This window comes from Nesoenas mayeri, assembly GCF_963082525.1.
Source record: "Nesoenas mayeri genome assembly, chromosome: Z".
NCBI lineage: Eukaryota > Metazoa > Chordata > Aves > Columbiformes > Columbidae > Nesoenas > Nesoenas mayeri.
In genome coordinates, this window is record NC_137542.1 from 22,497,617 (window position 1) to 22,521,812 (window position 24,196).

The 24,196-nt window shown below is 37.7% G+C and overlaps 1 protein-coding gene across 1 annotated transcript in view; it reads right to left on the bottom strand.

Moving 5' to 3' along the window:
* Positions 1-24,196, bottom strand: part of RORB (RAR related orphan receptor B) — a gene marked incomplete at both ends in the record, with an annotated part of 136,052 nt that overhangs the window by 35,207 nt on the left and 76,649 nt on the right. The window contains one exon of the mRNA XM_080362506.1: positions 4,293-4,438. Within this exon, the coding sequence (XP_080218632.1) occupies positions 4,293-4,438 (146 nt within the window). The remainder of the gene's footprint in view (positions 1-4,292; positions 4,439-24,196) is intronic.

Consider the following 24,196-nt stretch of genomic DNA (forward strand, 5'->3'; position numbering starts at 1 on the left):
AAACTAAATAACATTTCCTTATTACAAGGAGAATCGTGCTTTATTCTGTAAATAACATACTTCTACTTTGTTAAAACACAAACAGTAATGTTACAGAATGCATTCCTATTGTGCAATAACAACCATATATCATCTAACGCTTGCTGCTAGTAAAGGAAAAGCTTGTCAACATTTGTAAACAGATGACTTAAAAGTACTTTGTCTGACAATTTTCTTCCTTTAATGAAAGAGACTGGTAATAACCGGCACTCGCTACGTGTAGCACTAGGAGCTGAAGTCTGCTGGTTCAGTTTAACCTGGCAAATGTTGATCTGATCTGGAGGGACCATACACTTCAGGAGTGAAAAGTAATTCAAATTCAAGCATCACAAAAGCACTAGGATTTAATGACTGTATCAAGTAAAGCCAACATACAAAGGAGAAAGCAACACCTCTAGACAGTAGCATGAGAAAGTAATGACTTTTTCCATTTCAATGGAATATAACATTATTGATTTTATCTATGTAAAAATTTGTAGCTATTCTATCTCCTAGCAGGTTTTTCTGGCCAGCTGTGGGCTACTTGGCTAAAGATTAGAGGGCTAGAAGGAGAGTATTAACCCATATCTAAGGCCACACTTGCTCCCAGCTGCTAAGGACGACCCTAAGAGGTACCATCATGGTAGAAGTGACACAAAACAGCAGAGATTACAAGAGGAATGAAACCAGGGGGTGAGGATTAGAGAGAGAAAGAGAGAGAGAAGGCATTTTATGCTATTCTTTTCTTTCCTGTAAAATAAAGGACAAGTGGAACAAGAACTGCAGAGAGAAAAAAAAAAAAACCCAAATAATTTTCTTGGTCATTCGGCATCTTCAGACGTACACAGCTGCAGGGTTGTGTGGTGGCAGAGCCAAAGAATAGCCTAGCCACGACAGAAAGCCATAAGAAGAAAAAAGGCAGAAAGCATCATTACTGCACTTATACCGGTCATCAGAAGTAGCATAAAAGTGGTTGTGCCTTTCTAGGCTGGTTTGCAAACAAGCTCTGAATGGAGCCAGTAAGCAAGAGCTAACTTCATTTATCAGGCAAAGCCAGTGTTAACTCTGAAAAGGCTGACAAACTGTAGTACTCAGCCATGGCAATCACAGCAGATGTTTGTTTTGGGGGAACGGGAGTAGGAAAACAACAAGGTGATAGTGTCATAGGGCTCACTTCGCTTGCTACAGGTAGCGCCTGAATTCTAGCTCCAGTCCTGGTGAACTCAGTGAGGATGATGTGGGGTGTCAGTAATAACAGGCAACAGGTGGAGAGCCCCATCAAGTATACCAGCAGAGATAGTTCCTGAGGTAGAACATAAAGAGAATCACTTCATCTGGCCCATGCTGGTTTTATCAGTGATTGTAGTATATCTAAAAACTAAATTAAGTTTTATGATTTGCACTTTTAAGAATATGGATGACCTCTACGGAAACTCTGAGAAAAACTCTGGTGGGGACTTATCTGATCCTGGCTGACTAAAACTTTTCCTGAAACTGTGGAGGTGAGTTTAATTTAAGTCTAAATGGATGCTAATTGCAGATATTTCTACTCTACTTGCTGAACTTCACAGCCAATTTCGGTTCTGACGTCCGAAAGATTTTCTGCTTTAAAGGTTCAGGTTTTAGAAGCTCCTATGTGGATAGAGATTTGAGAGAACAAATGAATTAAACAACATTTAAAAAACCCACACAAGCATCTAGCATTGACTGTGCCTTATTCTGGACTGCTGTTTTTTTCCCATTAAGACTGATCTCATCTCAGAAGAATTTGTTTGTTCCTTCTTTGCCCCTCTTAGGAAAAAAATCAAGAGTTACATAATAAAATTAACCTACAGCAGGTAATGTATTTTTTCTGAGGAGATTTTGTACTCTCTCCTGCATAAGATCTAACTATTATCTTACAAAGTACAGACAATCATTTCATTTCTAGTTGTTTTTTTTTTTTTACAATATTGGCTATATTTAATGAGAATAATTCTATTTGGAGGAAGGAAGATGAAGTTTATTATTGAGGAGCTACAGCCTTAAAGACAGGTTTCCCAATATTCTCAACACTGACAACAAGTCTTTCTGCATCTCAAACAAGTCACTTTATCCATCACTGAGAGAAAGGAAATGGTCACAAGAGCTACTGTCTAAGCCATGACAAAAGAGTGGTAGCAAATACTTTGCTCTGGGGGTAGGCAGGAGGGATGATAAAAGGCTGCTCGCAAAAGAAGGAGACACAGATGGGATGGAAACCTGTCTTCAAGTTTCACCCTTTCAGTGACGACAGTGGCAGAGCCACCATTTTCTTCAACGGGTCGAGCACGTTATTCAGTGTATTCAAGCATGCACATGAAACAGCAGTAATATTTATGATGCCCCTTGAGCGCTTATAATATGCATTTGCAGTGGCACAGCTAATGTAGGGAGACAAGAGGATTTCCTGTCCCTTGAAGTCTGTAGCACCACCACGGGCAGTACAATCCTCGGATGCTGCGTCCTGAAATGCTGCAGCTGTCTGGTGCCTGGCTCAACATGCGTGCATGCTTCTGCAGCGGTTCTCACCTCTCTCTTCCACACGTGATGGCCCTCTTAATTAATTCAGACTTCTAATGCATTCACACAAAAGGGGCCAGAAATGACCAGTTATTACTACACAGTCAGAGCAAATAGTTATTTAATTGCTCGGCAATGAAGAGCAGAGTTGCACTGTCTGAGACAGTGCTTACCTTAAGAGAGCCCTGACAGACTGAGACAGCTCCCATCGGACCTGATGTGGAGGCTGACAGCTTTTTTTCACAACAGGCTCACAAAACACGATTAGACTAATTGATCTGATACTGCAAAACTGGCACAAAAACAATGGGGTTAAAACTGTCGTAAGTGGAAGAGAAGCTCTTTATCTCAAAAAGCAGTCTACACACAGAGCTGAGGGGTATCATCTCCTCCTGAGGCACACACAAGGGCCAGCATTAACTTTAATCGTGTCTACAGGAGACTCTAGTCCTAACTGCTCTGTGAGCACTGAGTACTGAGACAAGATGCTGTTTTTCTGCTTAAAGCATTTTTCTCCTGTAGCTTTTGTGCCAAATTTTAAGTGTCACATCAATTAACCTAATCCTGTTTCATGTGGTCATAAGAATATGCTTATTTCTAGTCCAGTGTCAAAAAAAGACAGCGACACACTGCGGGTTCTTCTGTTTACAATTATTAGCTGTTCTGAAATAAATATGATCTTTGACAAGAAATTGCTCATCAATGTGTCGACATTAAAAGCTTTATTTTGGGAATGGGTGCACCCAAATTTTCAGATTTTTCAGATATTCTAAAATTCTGTAAAGAATTAGGTAAATACAGACTTGCCATTTCAGTCTGTAAATATGCACCCACTTTGAAATAAACCATTTTGCATGTTTCCACATAGAAAAAAACAAAGATGCTACCAGTCCATCTTTGCAACTTCACATTTACAGTCAAAGCTGAAATACTAACACGTAGTATGAAAATCTGGTTTTCCATGAGTAATGGTATAATTCCTTAGATAATAACATCATAGAGTATTTTTAAAGTTGAAAACTGAAGCCTTTCTTCTCTTGGTTGGGAGACTGATTTGTGTTATTTGAACTAATGTCTGGGATAATATGTTAATACAACTAAGCAGCATGGAAGATTTTTTTGCCTTAAACAAACAAACAAAACTAAACAGAACACACAAAACAAAACAAAACCCCCAACAAACACAAAAGCCCCCAGGCCTCCAGTGCTCAGCAACTGCCCCAGGCTGGAGCCTCTAAGGAAGACAAAGGCTCCTTTTATGCTACACATAATGTAAGGCATATTTTCTTTTGGAGATTACTACCTGGCCTGCAGAGAACACAAGGGGCATAAAATAGGACCAAATTGACACCTGTAAACTTTTACCATGATAAACTGGGATACCGCACCAACTTTTAGTGCTACATGGATTGTATAGGAAACAAGACAAGAAATGCAACTCTCAAGCTTGCTTAAGGTAGAACAGGTGTGACTTAGAGTTGCAGGCCTCTGTATCAGCACTCATACTGCATTAAATGTGATGAATTCATGTTTCAAATGAGGAGGTAACTCTGAAGACTATTTGATGAAAAGGAAAGCTACTAGTAATATTAGGCATGAAACACATCTATATCAGCAGCAGACTTTACAGCCTTTGGCATCACTTGCTTGAAAGCGTGTAAGAGTGTATTATTATACACAGATGCCTGAGGCTAATGCAGTGCTGATGACTATGCTGTATTAAAATCTCATACCTTGCAGCCTTCACAAGTGATGACTCCATAGTGTATTCCAGAGGACTTATCACCACAAATTTTGCATGGTATCACTTCAATTTGCGCTGAAAAAAGAAAACAAGACAACCATTTTGAGTATATAATTCTATTTAATTTCCTTCTTTCTCAAATGAAGATTTTAAACACTAGACCTAAACAGCAAACAATGTGTTCACCCCCTTGACAATATACAGCTGCTTTGCATTGTACTGTGTGTTTCTGAATGTTTTGATTAGGTGAATTTTAATTGCTTCACATTCCATAGTTTCTACCATAGCACACAAAACTCTTCAACAATTTAAGATATCTCATGATTAGCAAGTTTTTCCTCATATACTCATTTTTTGTTTTTACTCGTTGATTTTGTCATCATTATTGTGCCTTTATTCTAGTCAGATATGTTGAGAAGAAATGGAAAAATGTGTTTTCTTTCCTGTTCATTTATTTTCCTATATGGGATGCATGCCTTCCTGCAGTTCTCCTGCCACCTTGGAAGAAGCATCCCACTTGGTAAGGATCAGTACTCCTAGCAGATAAGATATCTTTCCTCCATGCTCAGGCTACAACAGCAGCAATTCTCTGCAACACAAATCACTTATCAGATCTTTGGGTGGCAAAGCTGAGAGCTTGTGTAGCAGGGTTACCCCAAGCACAAGGCTTGCCAACCATTAGTACTTCAGCTGGACACATTCAACTCCAAAATGGTCTTGGAGGCAGGGAACCAAGATAATTGCCAGATGCTTATCCTAAAACAAGTCTGTCTGTGTAATAATAAAGTTTACAGCTAGAAATACAATTTCCTACGTCATCCCAAATTTTTGGGTTAGTTTCTGTATCCCACTGTGTTTTCATGAACCAAGTGGTGTAGTATTTTTCCATTCTTGAGAAACTAACATGCATTAGCCATCTTGGCATGATGGATGCACAAGAAAAAAGGCAATTCCTTACAGAAAAGCATCTGCAGTTCATTGGCAATTTTTCCAGGTTGATCCTGCTCAAAAATTCCTGTGCTTTATGCCCACTGAGATAAGTAAAACATTTAAAGATGCACCTCCAGATATAGCTGTTTGAGAGGCTAGTTTGAGTAATTGCTCATAGGTTTCTGCTTTACAGTCATATGGAAGGAGCAAGGCTCAGCTCTGGGACCACATGCCGCGTCATGTTGACAAGCCTCAAAGACATAAGTTGATGTCAGTGGCAGGAACTACAGTGTGAATATGAGGAAATCTTTAGGAAAAGACAAGACAAAACAAGAAAAAAACCCCTCCAAACAATATGAAAGTGCTTTTAATATGACTTGCATATAAAGTTTGTAACTGCAATGGGAACAAAGATGGAAGAACTGATCCTCTGACACTCGTTGCATTTAGCACAGTACTCGTTACTGTGAGCAATCAATAATTCCACGTATGATTTGCAACTATAAGCACTATGTTCATGGTAAATATTTGTGGACCAGGGTCACTAAATGTTAAGGCTTGGGGTTTCAACAAATATGAAATAACTACTTTAGACTTGTGACTCGTCAGTTAATTCAAACCCTTATTCAAAACTAACCACTCTATAAATTAGTAAATACAGGATGACTAGGAAATTGCTACCATGGTTCTTTAGAGAGCTCATAGAAGAAGCAGCAACTTTAGGACACAGAAGGCATTCAAAGAAGTTTGGAATAGAAGACTCTGCTACTGTCTCCTAGGCATTACTTTTTGTTCATAAGACAGCAGAACAATTTAAGGATTCATAACAGAAAACTTGAGTCATTAATTGTACAAGCCAGATGAAAAAGAAGCCACTGTATTCCCAGAAACATCTTGAATTACTGTAATTAACACCCAGTGTACCAGGTTTCTTTTGCAGATTTAATGATTGTCAGAGGGTACTACACCTTTTTCACATTGGATCTTTGTTCAACTGCCTATAATTTTATGCTGTTTTTCTTCTTCCATTCTCCTCTTTAGACCAACAAACAGTTTAGGGTCGTGTATGTCCTACCTCTCTTTACAGCTATTACAAAATAAGCAGCTCACTTCTGAATGCCTTAAAAGTGTAAAATGCATTGATTCAGTAGTTTCCTGAATATTGAAGCTAAAATAGAATGATCTAATAATAGTGGAGTTGCCACAATGATAACTTTCAGCAGCACAGGGGTAGAACTTATTTTCTCCCAGTGTAGTAAATAAGAGGAAGCAAAACTACTTATCTTCACTTTTAAAGTCCTTCCACTTGCCTTCTTACCCATCATCTTCAATAATGTGAATAATAGCTCCTGCTTCTTTTCAAGCAACAACACGGGTCTCAACTGTTCATTTGTCCAATTTTTCAACAAGTGCATTCAGTTTTCATCCTGTCTTGAGACTTATCACTCGATAAAAGCCTGCAAAATCACCGTCACCCTGATGTCTAACAAAACATTTATGATGTTTGGATACATGCTGCATTGTGATTGCTTCTTATCACCAACTCAATCTTCCCTCATCAGTACCACAGGGTCAATCCCATCTCTCTGCGGTATTCATCCCTTATTTTAAAAATAATTTTAAAGTTCTTTGAGACTGGGAACTGCCTCTAGTTTTACATGGCACCCTATAAATTAGAATATCACAACCGAAATTAACTAATTCTACATGAGTATTAACAATAATCTACAGATAATTGTTAACAATAATCTACAGTTTACCACCTGGAACCTAATTCATTCTCTCAGGACAAAAGTAAGAAAAGCTGAATTCTGCTAAGGAAGAAAATACAAAATAATTTCACATATTTGAAATGAACACTTGGATAAAAACAAATATGTACTTAAAACCATCTTCAAACCAAGCACTAGCTGTTTTCTCAAATGTTGCCCCATGAGAAACAGAAAAGAACACTGAGCTGTGCCTTTTTTTTTTTCTAACCAGCAAAAAATTTACCCACAGGCACAACATTCATTATCCTAAAAGTAGGATAATAATCAAGTTTCAAGAATTGTTATAATGCTGAAATTAGGAATAAATCTGAAAAGAGGCACACAATTTACTGAATTCCTCTTGAAACAAAGATAGGAGTCAATAAGGCAGCTAATGTGTCTATTGTGTATTTGTGAAGACTGCCACTCACATGCATATGTTGTCTAACAAGAAAAAAGCAAAAAGCAAGGCTCACATTTTATATAATCTCAGTTTAACATCTCAGGAACTTCATTCAGGAGAGACATGGCTACAGTCTCTCAGCCCCACAGCTTTAGTTCCAAGAGGGAAAAATACCCGAGATTTCAATATTTAGTTCTTTATCAAAAGAGGCTACTAAAGCATGCTGGACATAAACTTTGATGAGGAAGTCCTCTCTCTGACTTGTTGATTCAGGAGGGATTGCACTTGGAAACATCAAGGCTAATCAGAGAACCAATAGCAAAAAAACCAGCTCCTTCACCTTCCAAGAATTCCCATCATCCTCAAGCTGAAGTTCTTTGAAAAATGCTAGCAAACTGGCCCCGTTCACTTTCATGTCGCATCCCTAAGTTATTTTAAATTAAACATATTCAGCATTTTTATCTAGTTGCCAACTCTGCTTTTCTTTATCCTGACCCCTCTAAGACAGAATTTTTTCCTTGCGTGTTACCATCAATAGAAGTTTCCACTCTAAGTTATGCTGACAGCTAGGTCTTGGTTTTCCTTTTGCCACTGGATTAGATATTCTGTGGCTTCACAGCAAGAACTTGGGTGCTTTGCGTTTGCATTTAATAATCTGAAAATATACAGCTGAGGATACTAGTTATGTTTTCAGCCTCTGTTGTACCTCATGCAGTCAGAGCTACATAGTTAGCAATACCTCAGCAAGACGATTAATGCCAGCTAATGTTAATTAATGTATCTGTAGATACATTTGCTGTCAGCCCTACTGCAAATGAGCCATTAGAGTAAGCAGGTATGATGGGATTCACCCAGGAAAATAGTGTTTTTTTGGCATATTCACACAGTGATGCACACAACTCTGAGTCTGGACCCTCGAATTTGTTAAAGCTATGAAGACTGTCAGGTCCACTCTGTCCAGGGTCCTCTCTGCATGTGCAGCAAGGCTGATGATTCCCAAATACGCCAATCCTACAGCTAATGTACAGAGACATACAAATTCCCCAGAAGCAGCAGTTCTTGTGCATCTATATGTCCCACTGGGCACACACACAGCAGATTTGATCTGTACATGACCTATAAAAACTTGTCATGAATTTCAAGGTAAGTGGTAGTCCTGGAAATTGGACATTAAGAAATCTGATATATCATTGCTTGAAATAGAAGAGTGGTAGATTACTACTAAGAAGATTTTTTTTTTTACCCCGTAAATCCACACAGTTGTCAGGTCAGAATTCTTTCACAGTCTCACACTCTTCACACAGTATCACAGTATCACAGTATGTTTGGGATTGGAAGGGACCTCAAGAGATCATCTAGTCCAATCCCCCTGCTGGAGCAGGAACGCCTGCGTGAGGTCGCACAGGAACATGTCCAGGCAGGTTTTGAATGTCTCCAGAGAAGGAGACTCCACAGCCTCCCTGGGCAGCCTGTTCCAGTGCTCTGTCACCCTCACTGAGAAGAAGTTTTTTCTCAAATTTAAGTGGAACCTCTTGTGTTCCAGCTTGATCCCGTTACCCCTTGTCCTATCATTGTTTGCCACCGAGAAGAGCCTGGCTCCATCCTCATGGCACTCATCCTTTATAAATTTATAAACATTAATAAGGTCACCTCTCAGTCTCTGTAGCCCAAGGATTTTTAGCTTATTATCAATGCCACTTGGAAAGTTCTTTGGTGACATGTTTTCTTTCCCCCTTCCTCTTTTATGATTTTACAGTGGAAAAAATAAGAAGAAAAAGCACGGAGCTGTACATCAGCTCTTCTAACAGATCAGTTCCGTATTTATTCTAAAGACTATTGGAAAAGAGCCTTTTAAAACCTCAAGTTTTTTCAATGAAAAAGAAAGTCTTCATGTAGTTACTCTGTGCATGCTTATTGTGTGCATTTAAAATTTATTTCTTAAAAGGTAAGATCAAACATTAGAGATACACATGACAATATCTGTAGAGAGATTCAAAGTTTCAAAATTACATGCTACAACATTAGCCTTTTTGCGGGTTTTGCATATGTAGGAAATATGTTTATGCCTGCATTGTAGATATATACTTTGGAAGACTTTTTATATCTGCTTCATGGCCATAATAATGTTTACAGACCATCATCAAATGCTTTGAAACAGACAGATGAAATAATAGGAGTTCAAATGACTATGGCTGCTGCAGAGCTAAAGGTATTCTCCAAACTGCTCATATCATCTGATCTTTTTGTATCTTATTGTTACATACTGATTTTGTAACAAGTCTAGAAATAATGATCTGCACAGATTACTTGCCATTACATTCAGCAAAGAAGGCGAAATTATAGGAAAAATAAAAATAAGCACGGTAGAACAACCTGTTCCCATCACAATCATAACAAATAAGAAAAATTGTTTTTGTTCAAATGCCCTTTCTTTTCTGAATGTAACTACAATGGATCTAGCAGTATTATTTAACAATTTATGAAAAGTAAAAAGTTGCTATGCTCATGATGGTCCAAGGATATAGATGAGATGAGATCTTCAGAAGGGTGTAATATCTTAGACCAAAGGATATACTCTTCTAAAAATATATGCTTTTGGACCCCTAGCTTTTTATCACACCTTAGATAGGAGCAAAGAACTCCAAGCTTAAAACAGGTTAAGGATAATTGCTCAGAGCTGAATTTCATTATGCTAATCAATGAGAAAATCTGCAAGATTTGCAAGGTTGGATGATTCTCTGTGGAGCAAAGGTAGTTGTGAGCAAGAGAACTGTAAGTCTTAAGAGCAGTTACATTGTATTGTGAGATAGTTGATATATACTTATTTTGGATTACCAGTGTTTTGTTTTGCTTGTTTTTGTTTGTTTGTTCGTTTGTTTTTCCTGCAGAAGTGATCATTTTAATTAGTTAAAAACATTTGTAAATTAACAGAATATTTGGATTGCTATGGGGTTATTACAAGACAGTGGTGCTGATGCCATTTCCTGGACTCCAAATAAAAGCTGTGCAGCTTTTTTTTTTTGCCAAGAATGGCATCCTAACACTCAGCTGAACACCAAAAGGTTAGTAAGATGCCAAAGGCACAGAAATTGCTACCTAGCAGCTTGTTTGTTTCTTTATTTTGGATAAGAGTGGCTGAAGTGTACAAGAAGCACAAGTGTTTAAGGCTGTCGTGGACTTTTGTGAGATTGTTCCCAGGCAGGGAAGGTGTCAGAAGGGAAGCAGAACTGCCTGTATCCTCTGCAGGGCGGTGATGGATAACACAGACAAGTACAGCCCAGTGTTCAGATCCAAAAAGATGAAAATCAGCTCCCTTGTCAGAAGCTATGACTCAAAGGTCGACCCCTGAAAGGCTGTGCTCAAAGAGGTCAGAAAGGGTTGAAGTATCAGTAAACTTTGACAACTCACCTAGCACTCTATAAATCTGTAGGGAAGCATTTTCATTGCCTCTCAACATTGATTTTCTTTATATTAATCTATTAAGCTCTTTTCCCTAGTAACTCATATGCATGGAAATTACATGTGTAACTTCAAAGGATGGTGCTACAGTAAAACAAGTTACCACACAACAAAAACAGGTTGCCAAAATGATAATTTGGGCTCCACAGGTGAGTTGAAATCACAGATATTTAATTAAATTCTCAAAGCATTAGCCTGGGCCCTATATAGAGCTCAGAAACTTGCCTTATTCACAGGGAAAGACTGAAGTGCATAATAAATGCAGAATTATTACTGTACAGTTTCTACTTCCCTCAAAGACTCAAGCAATGGTTCTGCTGATACTGCACACTTTCCCTAAAGAGATTATTAAGGTAATCCCAAATATTATACTACCCAAGCTATCTTATATTTGAGCTCATCAGATCCAATGTTCTGCAAATAATCTCCAGCAGCTTTAGCTAGTGTTTATATAAGCTGGCCACGATGGTTATTTAAGCAGTGATGACCATGTTTTCTATGCAGTTCTCTACACAGTAAAAGTGTGCTTGTTCAAAAAATAGCAGCCTATTCAGAAAATACATTGCACATGCAGTGTTCCTTGTTGTGACAAGTACACTTAATATTTAGTCTGCCAAACCATTTGATGTAATTTGTAGATGTTTCACTTAAATAATATAGCAGGTATTTAGCAGGATAAATGATTTTCTGTCCTTACTTGGCTTTACTCAGAAAGCTACTCAGAGTGTGCCCAGTGTTTCTGAATTAGTTTCCTGATTTCAGTCCATTGCTAGTTTTTTTTTTCTTTTTCCCTCTTCTGGATAAATGCACTAATGAACTCTGCAAGTGAAGAGCCCAGATGGTATGATAAATATTTATAGTCCATTTTTCCTGTTGAGAGCTGGCTGAAATTTTCACATAGTACTTAGCACCTAAGTGGGAATCCTTTAAGTGAGATATGCATATATCACTGCTGTACAGTTACAAAGCCTATTAACGCTGAGATGTTGCAGGACCAGGCTCTGAAGACCTTGTTTTCAAGGCTGTGGGGGTGACACAACCTCATCTTTCCACACACCCAGCCAGTGTTACTGCTTGTGGGAGTGGGGTAGAAATGAACTTAAAACTTACTTCATCTTGCAGTAGAAGGAAGGTGTAGTGCTTAATCTGAGCTCTGTCTGTGGCTATACCCTCTTCTCCAGCTCTTTGCTGCCAGACTGCAGATGCAGCACACTCACAATCCTCTCCCCCCACCTGCATTGCTTTGTTTGAACATCCCGAGTTTCCTATACTTCTAGCAACACTTAAACCCAGAATTTGATGCCATGCAAAAATCACCAGGGGAAATGAGGACTGTCACAGAGTTCGGGTCTCCACACAGAACCAGATGACATGCAGCAATTTGAGTATTCATGACTCAGTTGCCACTATGCAGAGCCTGAACACAGCCTCTGTATAACCAGAGGCTTCAAGTATAATCCTATTTAGCTCCTCTTCTACTACTGTTTATTTTGTGAACTGCTTCTCAAGCACTTGCTCTGGTAAAGAGAAGAAAGGCTCCACCATAACCTGGGATGGACAGCTGTAAGAAACAGCAACATCATGTGGGATAGGTGTTAGTAGTGCAATATTACAATGTGCTGTGACTGATTAAGGATTTAGGAATCTTGCTCTCTCTGTGGATAAGTACAAATGAAGAGTTGCTGGACCCACAGAGAATGCAGCTTCAGAGAAAGTAACAACTGGGTCAGAACCTTCTTCTGTTGTTCCACCTCTCAAATATTCATCTTTTTCAGTACCGATACTTTATGCAAAAGTCGTCTGCAAATTATGAAATGTTTCAAATGCTTTTTTCTTTAGGAAACATGTAAGATAACAGAGAAGAATCAAACCACCTAAATCTTTATTTCTGAAAGTTAGTAAGTTATACAGTGCTAGAAATAAATACAATTTAAAATAAGATGGAAAAATCACTAAGAATCACTTAGAATGAAATACCCGCATACAAGTAAGTGAGCTCAACATTCAAATAACTGGATAAATTACTGGATATTTATGTTTTATATTCTTATATTGTTGTGGAAATCTATAATGATTTTTATTGAGGTCTCTGTATGTTCTACTTTTTATAAACAAAATATTGGAAAAGTAGGGAGATTGAGATTTGAAAAAGTCCAAACCTAATATACACCCAACAGGAATAACTAGTGTAATTTTTAAGATTTCATAGGAAAAAGCCATGTTTAAAATGTCAGCTTAGTAGGAAAAAGCACTTCAAAATCTAATAATTTTGTATCCTGTGTGCCCCTTTAAAAAACAAATTTGATTTTCTTTTGTAATGACTGCTACAGCTACCTTAAACATTACATCTCAGGATACTGTACCCACAGATGGCATTTTACAAGTTATGTAAATGTGACTTAAATTGACTTAAAGACAATGTTAAAGCATACTCAGTGGTTACTGATGGCTTTTGTGGACTTTGAGAAATATTATTTTCTGACTTTTCTCTCTCCTACACATAATGTTATACAGAAGATACAGAAAAAACTTCCACATCCACAATGATGTGTAAGAAGGTTATGTTTCATATGGTAAGTATTCTGCAGTGGAAAGCACATATAAAATAAAATAATTTTTCTTGTGCTTTATCACTAGCCCAATACCTTATTTATCAGGTTAACATAACTGATTGTCTACACCACATCACTTTATTCCCCAAACACCCCTTTTTATATATACTTGAATATGCATGCCATTTAATTACATTAATTTATCATATCCTCAATTTTCCCCAAATAATACATCCCCAGTATTAATTTTTATAGTCTTATCACTTGTAGCAAGCAAATGGTCACGACAGTTACATTTCTGGAAATTTAGTCCTGGGAATTTTGTTTTATCTAAAACTGAAAGGTAGCCCAGCAATATACAGTGCATCATCTGAACATGTACATTTAATTAGAGAAAAACCAAAGGACTTTCAGGCAGTCCTGAATACAGAATATCAAGCACTACAGAGTGTGTACCATGAACAAAGGTGTGGGAATGGCACAACAGGAGATCAGAAAGTGTTATTTTGCACATTCATAAGTAAAATTTTTGTCAACATTCCTGGTTTTTCCCTCTTCTGACCCTCAACACTCCTATTTCACTGAATGTTTCTCATTCTCAGAATCTCTGTAAATCTATTTGTGCATTACAATTAAAAATGCTTAATTGTATTGTTTTCTGACTGCTTTATGTAAGGTATCTTCACGAAAATTTTAGGTGATTTGAGTAGTGCAATCATATATTTCGATTGATTAACAATACTTCAGTGAACCATGAAGCATGATGCAACTTAAAAACCCAAAGCATTTTAGTAAGCTAAATATACTGTGTATTTGCAGTCTTGATAAACCACTAATTAATGCAGCTTTTAATGTTAAATGTTTTACAGCTTAAAGCTTCTTGCCAAAGCAGCTAACTGTAATGCTCAAGGAAAAGTTGAGCGGGAAGAATACATAAGCATAATTTTTGCCTTTATTTTTGTTAATGAGCATGATTCAGTAGCAAATGCCTTCTTAAAAATGGGAGGTTTTTTTTCTTTTTTTTTGGCTTCTTTTTTCTTCTTTTTCCTTTTAAGACAGAAAATCATCAGGCTGGCTGCCCAAGGGAAAGAAAGGATGGCAAAATCTGGTACAGATTCTGCTGGTACAGATTTTGGTTCTGAGTTCACTAAGTAAATTTAGAGTAATTCAACACACTCAATTAGAATTATAGCAGTGCAGCAAAAAAGAGATCTAACTTGCATTGTCTGGGACTTTATGTAACTGCCATCACAGACAATGGAATAACTTCCCATCCACTTTCCTGGATCACTTTCCTTACAATACCTTCCCCTGCATCTTAGGCACAATGTAACTCCTACAACGCAAAATTACAAGAGACACAGGCAACTACAAACAAATAATAAAATTTATTTCAGTCTGAAATGTCTCTGAAATCCTTCTGATGTTCCCTTCTTAGAGCTTTTTGAATTTGTTCATATTTTTGATCATCACTATGGATTTTCACTTTTGCACATTTTTATTTAAAATCTTTGCCCTATCTTTTGAAAAGCAATCAAATCAGCTGGAGATATTCTTGGATTTGCATCTGTTGCTATATGAAAAATGTTATACTACCCAACTGTCTACTTACCAATTTAATCTGCCATCTTTTAACTCAGTAGGAAGAATTAATCTTTAGTAAAACTCCAAGTGCAGTTGTCTCAATCACAGATTTGGTACAGCATGATTAAGATTTCCCTATTAATTCTTCATTGGAATACCTCGTATTGTTAAGGAATTGAAGAACAAAAATGTTTGAACTCACCAGTTGCATCGGTTTTTATTCTGGGTTGAATATCACACATTTTGTCGTAAATAAATAAGACTCCTAGGAGCAGAGCAGTATTCTTCCTACTACCCTACTTATCCACAGTTACACCTGTGCTGTTGCAAAAGTGGAGTCTTAACAGACTGCAAGACTGCATTAACAAGATTAAATGGAAGAAGCGATAAAGGCATAGGCTGTTCCATTTCATTAAGGAAGGGAGGAATACTGCTGGAGGAACTAAGTAATGAAACAACATTTTCTTTGGATACTATCTTCAAGTAGAAAAATTTCTTTTTTCAGCACAATCATTTAAAAATAATATTTATTTCCTGGAAATTCTGAAAATAAATCTCAGCTCCCCTTTACCATCAGTTGTTTTTGTTTCAGATAGATGTAAGAAATGGAGGATTAGATTGGCAGATGTAAGATGCCAAATTATTACAGACAAAACCCCCATCTTGTGAAATAACACCTATATCATACCTACCTGCACCCAGAGCTAAAAAATTCATTTCCTTACAGTGTTTTTTAGACTCCAGCATTTTTAGACCTGACTGAACTGTCCCTGTTGGACACTCATTACATTAAAGGAATGTCCCAGTTGCTCTTAGTTTTTATGGCCAGGGGAATTTAGGACTGAGCTCTAGGTATGAATCTCTAACAGAGTTGCTCAGATTCTGGAACTTCTTTTTTTTTTTTCTCCTAGGCTCCCACATTGGCTGGGATTGCATCCTAGTTCACAGGTTATACTTGCAAGGGCATGCAGTGGCTGTCATGCAACAAACATGGTATAGACAAACACGAAGCACTGCAGGCTTTAAACAGGCTTTCTGTCAAAAACAAAACAAAGCTAAACAAGACATAAGAAGAGAGCACTTTTACAAGACAGCTAATATGTTATATACAGTTGCCCTCACTAATTCAGTTCTCCCTTGGGAGTCTTCGTGGGTTTTCTGCGCTTGGAAAGAATTCCCCTCATTCCCTATTACACATTCCCAGGCTTTTTTGCTGGAAGAGCTCTGCAAGGTTACTTCATTTCCAGGTAACCTTTCCTTGTTAAACCATTTTCTCATGTCCTAACCTCTTATATAAAGTACCAGTTGGAATAAGAGGTGATTTAGATTTGAACAGTTCTGTCCTGCTAACTCTGCATATTCATTCCCTTGGAATTTGTGCCAAAGATAAACCAGAGAAGACTTCATTTTCAAAATTCAGTAAGCCTGAAACATCCAGAAGACTGTTAATCCTACATACTTTTAAAAAAGAGAAAAGATGTTCAAAATTTCCACCATCTCAGCCACTTTGCTTTGAATACTTGTTCTGGTTAGCTACAATAGTTGAGGAATTTTCATAAAAAGAAAATGCAAGCGGAAATATGAGGCCAGAGTTCCAAAGTTTACAAAAATAAGGAGAATTACTGAAGATTATGAGAAGTACAGAAAACAAACAAACACATGAGCTGGGAATAGGCAGCCTGAAATAATATTTTTCCAATAACACGGAAAACATTATTTGAAGGATAATAATAAACAGGATAAGTTAATTACTTATAATAACTTATTTAAATCTGCATAAACATTACACAGCTAATTTTTTCATGACTGTTCCTAGAACCAGTCACGTAGGCTATATGTGATGCTGTGGGATTATAATCTTAAATAAGGTCCCAAACTCTTGTCTTGCTGCATTTCAAATGAATAAAAATTCCCTGGCTTGCTAAAATAATAGGAATTGCTCTCTCTCTATTAGTTCATAAATGGAAGCCTTTGATGTTATGGGGCATAATTTTTCCTGACTGGATAAATAATTGGTGTATAATTTTCCTCCTGTTGCAACAGCATTTCATTCTGCTGAAGCAGTGATTGCCTAACAAGATTTTTAAGTCTTACTGTTTCATAATATATAACAGTTCCCTATTAGACACACCACTTTCCTCTCAGATAAAAAACATGGATCAAAGAAATGGCCAAAAGAAATGAACAACATTTAAGCGTTCTTTTCCCCTTTTCTCCCTCTCTAATTTGTGTAACTGAAAATTAGTTCTGCGTGAGTCAGAAAGAAACCAATAGATTGTTGCCAAATATTACAGACACTTCTGATGCAGGAATTAGTATCAAACTGGTGCTGAGCAATGATTCCAGATGCACTGGCTTTCAAATCAAGAATTATCACTTGAGTAGCAGTCTAATAAAACACCCTGTATGTCCAGTTGGGTGTGTTCTGCCCCTATAGGCATGAGGGCTGGCAGAATTTGAATGCAGGCATCTTAGGCAATGTTCACCTTTTGTAATGAGAACTCAGTTCCAGAAGAAAACGGCAATATTTAAGCTCTTACAAAAATATATGACATAGTTTTCCATTCTAAGTTTGAATTTCTAGGAATGTACTCCACTGACTTTCAGCTGAAAAAAAAAGTATATTAAAGAACAATTACAAAAGCTGAACAAATATAAAATGGAAACTCTACTCATCTACAGCACAAAGTAAAGACACTTCTGAAATTCATGGTCAGAAGGCTGGCTGCCTTCTGACCAGGAAGGTGTCTTATGAACTCGTTTATTAGCCTTAACCAATAAACAGTCTCAATTAAAGAGTCATCACGCACTTTACTTTCTTTTTAATAGTTTCAACACAAAGGAATTATGGAATCACAAAATCATAGAATAGTCTGGGTTGAAAGAGACCTTTAGAGGTCATCTAGTTCAACCTCTATGCAATGAGCATGATACTGTCCTATTTGCACGTTCATGAAAAAATGTTACCTGTGTTCACTTCTGCCTGACGATGTTCAACAGAAAAGAGATTTTTTTTTTAGTGTTAAGTATTTTTAAGATCAAGAAAGGGAGGAATTTGACACCAATGAATGCTATGGAATATATCCTTATTCCTTAATGTCCTGACAGTTATTTCTCTCATCAGTCTAATTTGCTCAGCAGTTTATAATATCTTATAACACAGTCACAAGATTAAGTACAGAAAGGAGGAATGTAAACAATTTATCCCAGTAATCTAGAAAGAAAAGAAATGCTACAAGTTGTTGCACAGCAACGGAATATTACACTACAGTATAAAAAAACCAAACCAAACCAAACCAAAAAACTAACAAACAACATCATTAAAAAACAAAACACAACCAAGAACCAAAAACCCAGACCACAAACACACCTTACTGAAAAAGTATTCAAATTCAAAAAAAGTAATCAATTTTTCTACAAACTACAAATACTCAAGGACATGGTCTACTGGGGCCACCCTGTGTACTCAGGGACTTCAGCTGTTGTAGGTGATAGCTCTGGTAAAAATGATTTGGCTAAACCAAGGACAGTCTGGCTATTGCTTTAGAGACCAATAAATGTGGAGATTAGAAGGGAGGCAGAGTGGGATTCACTTCCATCCAGACACCTTGCTCCTGTTAAGAGCAAACACCAGATGCATCCATAGACAGGAACATTTTTCTCTTGCTGTTCTTGCTGTTTTTATCAAAAAGCAGCCGGCTGTCTGGGGAGTAAGGGGAATTAAAAAAAAAGTGTGTGTGTGTGTGTGTGCACGCAGGCAAGACTGTACTGGTTCTGACCCTCATTTGGTGTGAACTGGTGCAGGGCTGCTGAAGTCAGTGAAGCTGTGCCAAATTATATTAACTGTGGGTCAGGTCCTCTTATCATTTATTGCTACATTGCATGACAGTTGAAAAATAAAGAGTGTTATTAAAGAGGCTATAGGTAACTGTGTCACTCTTCTCCTGAAGGCTGCGTATGATACATCTCCCTTGCCTTAACTGCCAAAACTACAGGAAATTGAGCAGCAGCTTCTGGGTTGTGGCCTTGCACAATTTCAAAGAAGGTGCTTCTATTCTTTCATTTTAGGAAGTAGGTATTGTCCTTGGGGAATGTGACAAGATGAACCTTGCTCTCTTTTGCTTTGTATATTCTTCAGCCATGCAAGCTCTGATCCTCCTTGCAAATGTCCTCTTGAATGTTGGCCTTCCTCCCTTGTGGATACAGAACAGAAAGAAAAGTCTTGCTGCATCCTGAAATCTTATGATCTGTAAATCTAAGTCTCTGCAGCCCTGGGGACATTTCAACAATGTGAATCAAGTTCTATTCCACTTGCAGGCTAAAAATACAAAAATGGTGATGCTACCTCCCGGTTTAAAGAAAAATCAATACAAATGTATTGAGAATCCAGGTGCTTTAATCAGGGCTGCTATATATGGGGAAACAACAGAAAAAGGATTAGCACAAGAAATTGGTAGCAGGACTTCCTGTCAGATCTTTTTTTTTTCCTGGGGAAAGGTAGCACCACCATACTGGGTGTAGCAGAGCCACGAATGAGAGGCAGCATGCTCTAAAGGTCTATTAGTCCACTGTGCAGTGCATTTCAAGTTCAAAGACTTCAGAAATGACAAGAGAGGCTAAACCTTTATGTGCAGAATAGAAGGATCTTTGGACAGCCTTGCAACATTAAGGTGACAGACTTCCTCTGTTGGTATGACCTCTAATGACTTTGAAAAACCCTGAATGAGTTTTGAAAACCAATGACTAGATGGTTATCTGTAGAAAATTTAAAGAAAACCATGGACATGTAGGAAATAGCACCTTTGAACGAAACTGAAAGTGCTGACCTCAGAATTTTAGCTAGTCTATTATTATACTTCCCTGTGGAAACTTGCAGCATCCAGGTGGCTTGTTCTGAGTGACTTTTTTGTCTTACCACTTCTTATTTCACATTCTAAAGAGTGACAGACTCATCTTGATAAAAAAGTCTCTTCCCTAAAATGGATGCTGCAGCTTCTTAGCACAAGTAAAGAGAAATTTAGATCTAAACCCATTCAGAAGCAAGTCAGGTAGTATAGACTTATACACTCCAGGTGTTCACAATCCACTTAATCAGAGTACCAGAACAATTAGCACTGTTTTAATGACTTCAAACCTCATGTATCATGTGTTTCATGTGTCACATCTCATTTGTCACGTATCTCATGTGTCACGTGTCTTGTGTCAATCTTTTGCTATTGGATTTTGGCACTGGTGCAAATTGTTTGTCATCGGCTACTGCCTGTGCAACCACTGATTATTTCTGTAGCTCCATACACTCTTTCTAGTGTGACTGCAAATACCAGTACTGTGTGTACCTAACAGGGCTCTTTGGGATGCGGAGGGGTTACCTCTAACAGTAGAGCAATTAGGCATATTTTTGTTATATCTGGAGATAACAGAACTACCATCAAAATTCACGTTAGGTTGGGCATAAACAGAGCACTCTCTTCCACCCTGCACCCAATATATAATAATTTGCAGCGCTAGCATACGAGGAGCTGGCTCACTCTGCGTTCAGACATGTTCCTGATGATTTGAAGCATGGACAGCCTCAAACAGAATGCTACGCTCCAATCTTCATTGGTTGCCCAATTTGTTGATATTTTTGCTATGATTAAATAGCCAGCAAATGTTGTCTTAATTGAGAGTCACCTTCTGAGAAGCAGGAATACTTTGATGGCTGATTTCAGGTGGAGCCCATTGACCTATATTACTAATTTTTTGCTTGATAGTCTGAATATGAATTACATAATTTGGCTATTTAAAAGTAGATTTATTTGCCTGCATAAGATAAATAGTTACATGCCCAGAATTTTGGCCATTTACAGAAAAGACTAGATTATGTTGGCTACATAAAAAGCCTCACAGTGCTTCCTCCCATGAACCAAAGTTCAAATACATAATTCTGTATTTAAGTATGTATGTTATTGCCCCTCCTTTGCCATCCACTGTGACTCTAATAAGCCTGTCAGCTGTTTGTCCATATCTCTTCTTGCCCTAGACTGATATATCAGACTGATCTGAGCCTTCCTCAGGATCCTGGGGGCTGATGGACATCATAAAGAGGAAGTCTGGGCTTTTAAGGACTCTTCTCAGAGTAAGAAAAAAACTTGCTCTGGTGGAGTCTCACTGACCATACATACACGAAAGCTTCACCAGGAACTTGTCAGTTGAACTGCCGTACAAACATGGGATGGGGAGAGGGAAAATCAGATCTTACCATATTTTGTAGTTTTGCTATTGAATTTCAACACATTTGACATAAATCAAAGACTGTCTCTTCATGGGCCTGCTAAGCTTATGACACTTCATTCTGTTTCCTAAGTCTTCGTGTCTCCACAATAAATTTCAGCCTTCTGAAGCAACAAAACCATTGTCTCCTGAGAACTTGGTCTGACCTGTTAAGGAAATCTGTGGTTTACACTGGCTTGTGTCTCAAAAGAAAAAGAGGTAAGTTAAAGGTTGGTTTTTTCTGTTTGTTTGTTTGGTTTTGTTTTTATCTTGAAGAATGCATAAATTGCTTTTTACTGTTCTTTAGGAAACAGCAACCAACATATTTTTCTGTAATTGCTGAAGTGACCTGTTAAGAAGAGTAGCCCCTGCATCTTGAAAATAAGAACCAAAGCAGAAGGATTTAAGCAAGTTTGCTAATTAAATAAATCCTGTTAAATGGAAATATTTTCAAGAGTTTTATACTATCTAATGCAAGCTTTAGTCTTCAATTATTTAAGTAAAGAATGAACTGAAACCTCTTGGTTTTACTCACATAAACAACTGTGACTGCACTATGCTTCCTATAATGTAGTCCACTTTAAACTCTGGATTACACTCCGTAACTGTAATGTCTAGTTGGAAACCTAATAAGATGCAGCAGTTTATCTGCCAATGACCACAATCACATTCAGTAAGTTAGTGAGGCCAGTGTAACTATACATAGTTCAGTCTGAGACCTCTGTATTTCCACTTTAATGTAAGGAAAAAATAAGAAGTGTGTAGGCACTTCTGCATTATATGTATCAGCAAATCGTATTTGACTGGCAGAAATGCTGCTTCTGAACTATGCTTGTATCACATCCCTTCAGTCTGCCAAGCCCAAGTATTGGAAACAGTGGGGTAAAATGACAAACACAGCAGAATTATTTCAGAGGGGATCTTAAACCTTTCATGAATTTGTGCTGCATCCAGCTGAGGGGAGAACGGAGATTTTGTGTCTTACCTTAAACTCAAATCAGCTTTCACAAATGAGAACACTGCCTGCCACATTATAAGGCCAGCCACAGAGAAAGCATCACTGCTGGTTTTGTAATCTTGCATCTCATGCTCATTAGTAATACACAACACAACACCAAACCTTTCTAAAACAACAAGGCCAGAACTTTGCTTTAATACCTCTGTCAGCACTTCTCCTTTGCACTCCTGAAGGTGCAGATTGTGCTATTGACAGATAGACAGAATACTTATAAGTGGCTCTTCTAAACACTAGCACAGGCCTCTGTTTCCAAGTGCAGAGTGTGAATAACAGATGCAGAAGTTAACAAAAACAATGGAAAAAATTAACTAACGATCATGCCTGTTGCAGGCAGAAGACGTGTACCTAAGAGTGAACATGAACCACCCAATGTACTGGGCTGCTCTATTAGCTATTATGTTTGATACGATCTTCGAGCATATGACAAAGCTTGTGGCACCATCTTTGAAAGTCCTCCAGGAAGGCATGAAGGAGTAGAGAGAAAATGCAGTCAGTATGACAGCTTCATTCTGACTGGTGACATGAAAGTGGTATTAATTAACACTCAGACACATTAGGGACAGATCCAAAAAAACAAAGAACAGAGACTCCTAAGACTTCGGTGCTCAGACACGTGTCTTTTGAGAGCAGTTTGATTCAAAGTGTTATTAGGAAAGCTATATGAAGTGCCTAAATGCTTCCACAGGGTATAAGCAATCCAGTGATTTGCTATTGGGTCTGGCCATTTGTGGACTGGTCACACACAAAAACTGGAAAAGAAAGTACCTTAGGTGCTTTGGGTAACCTATTAAGGGAGGTCTTAATTTTGAAATTCTACCTAATTTCCTTCTCAAGAGCAACAAACCAATAAAACTGTACTAGTGGCATAAAAATATAGGGGAAGTAGCAAATGAGTTATTCATATATAATCATTAGACACACCAGAGGTACACATCTGCTTACACTGCCCAAGGCACTTAAGCTTTTTTTTTTTGTGACAATGCTTTAATGAAGACAGCTGTAACTTCATTAAGGTCAAATGGAATACAGTGTTGTCACCCTAGCTGTATAAAACAGATAGTTTGTTTTTGTTTGTTTGCTTTGTTAAAGCTACAGGGGAGAAGAGAACCTATTTGTTAAGTCCAAGCCTAAGAGCTAGTATCGGGGATGTGACTACATCAGACACCAAGTAAAATAGTCTCAAACAGCAGTAAAGACCAAAAAATGCAAAATGTTCTAGCCACACAGAACTTTGCGGGATATTTAGTTATTAGGCAAATGTGCCTGGTACACTAGGAACAATGTGTCAAAACACTTCCACAGGAGATGGTGAGAGGCTCAGTAAGGGGCCCTCACCCCTTTCAGCAACTGATAAAGCCTATCACCATCCACAGGATAAAAGGAAAGAGAGGTATCAAATGAATCACAAGTACATCTTCCTGCTAGGCTAGGGAAATAATGCCTTCTTGTCAGAAGCCTTTCATACGACCATTTTAAAAGAAATGAGAACAAGCTGTAAGGAGAGATGAGACCACCAGTAGAACAGTGGTGTTAGTGTAATTTTTTTGTCACTGTCACACTGGTCTGTCATTAGGTTGGGTGCGCTTTTCTGGCTTTCCCTTCTAGGAGCTCCCAATGTATTTAGAGAAATGAAACATATAAACCTCTATCATCTACCTCTTAGATTCAAAAGAACTCCTCAAAATAAACAAAACAGGGGACAAAAACCTGATTCATTGTTAATCAGCTTCATAATACATAAAAATGCATGGAAAGAACACTCTGCTTTTTTAGGCCATGGAATATAATCCTTCTTTGCTATTTTTATTGTTCTTGAAAACAATAAAACATATAACCTTTGATGAAGACTTTGAAATTGTTAGATACAAATTTGTTATCTCCTAATGAGATGAGCTAGCTGATGAAATCTGAGAATCCAGTAAGAAAAGTACAATCAAAAATATG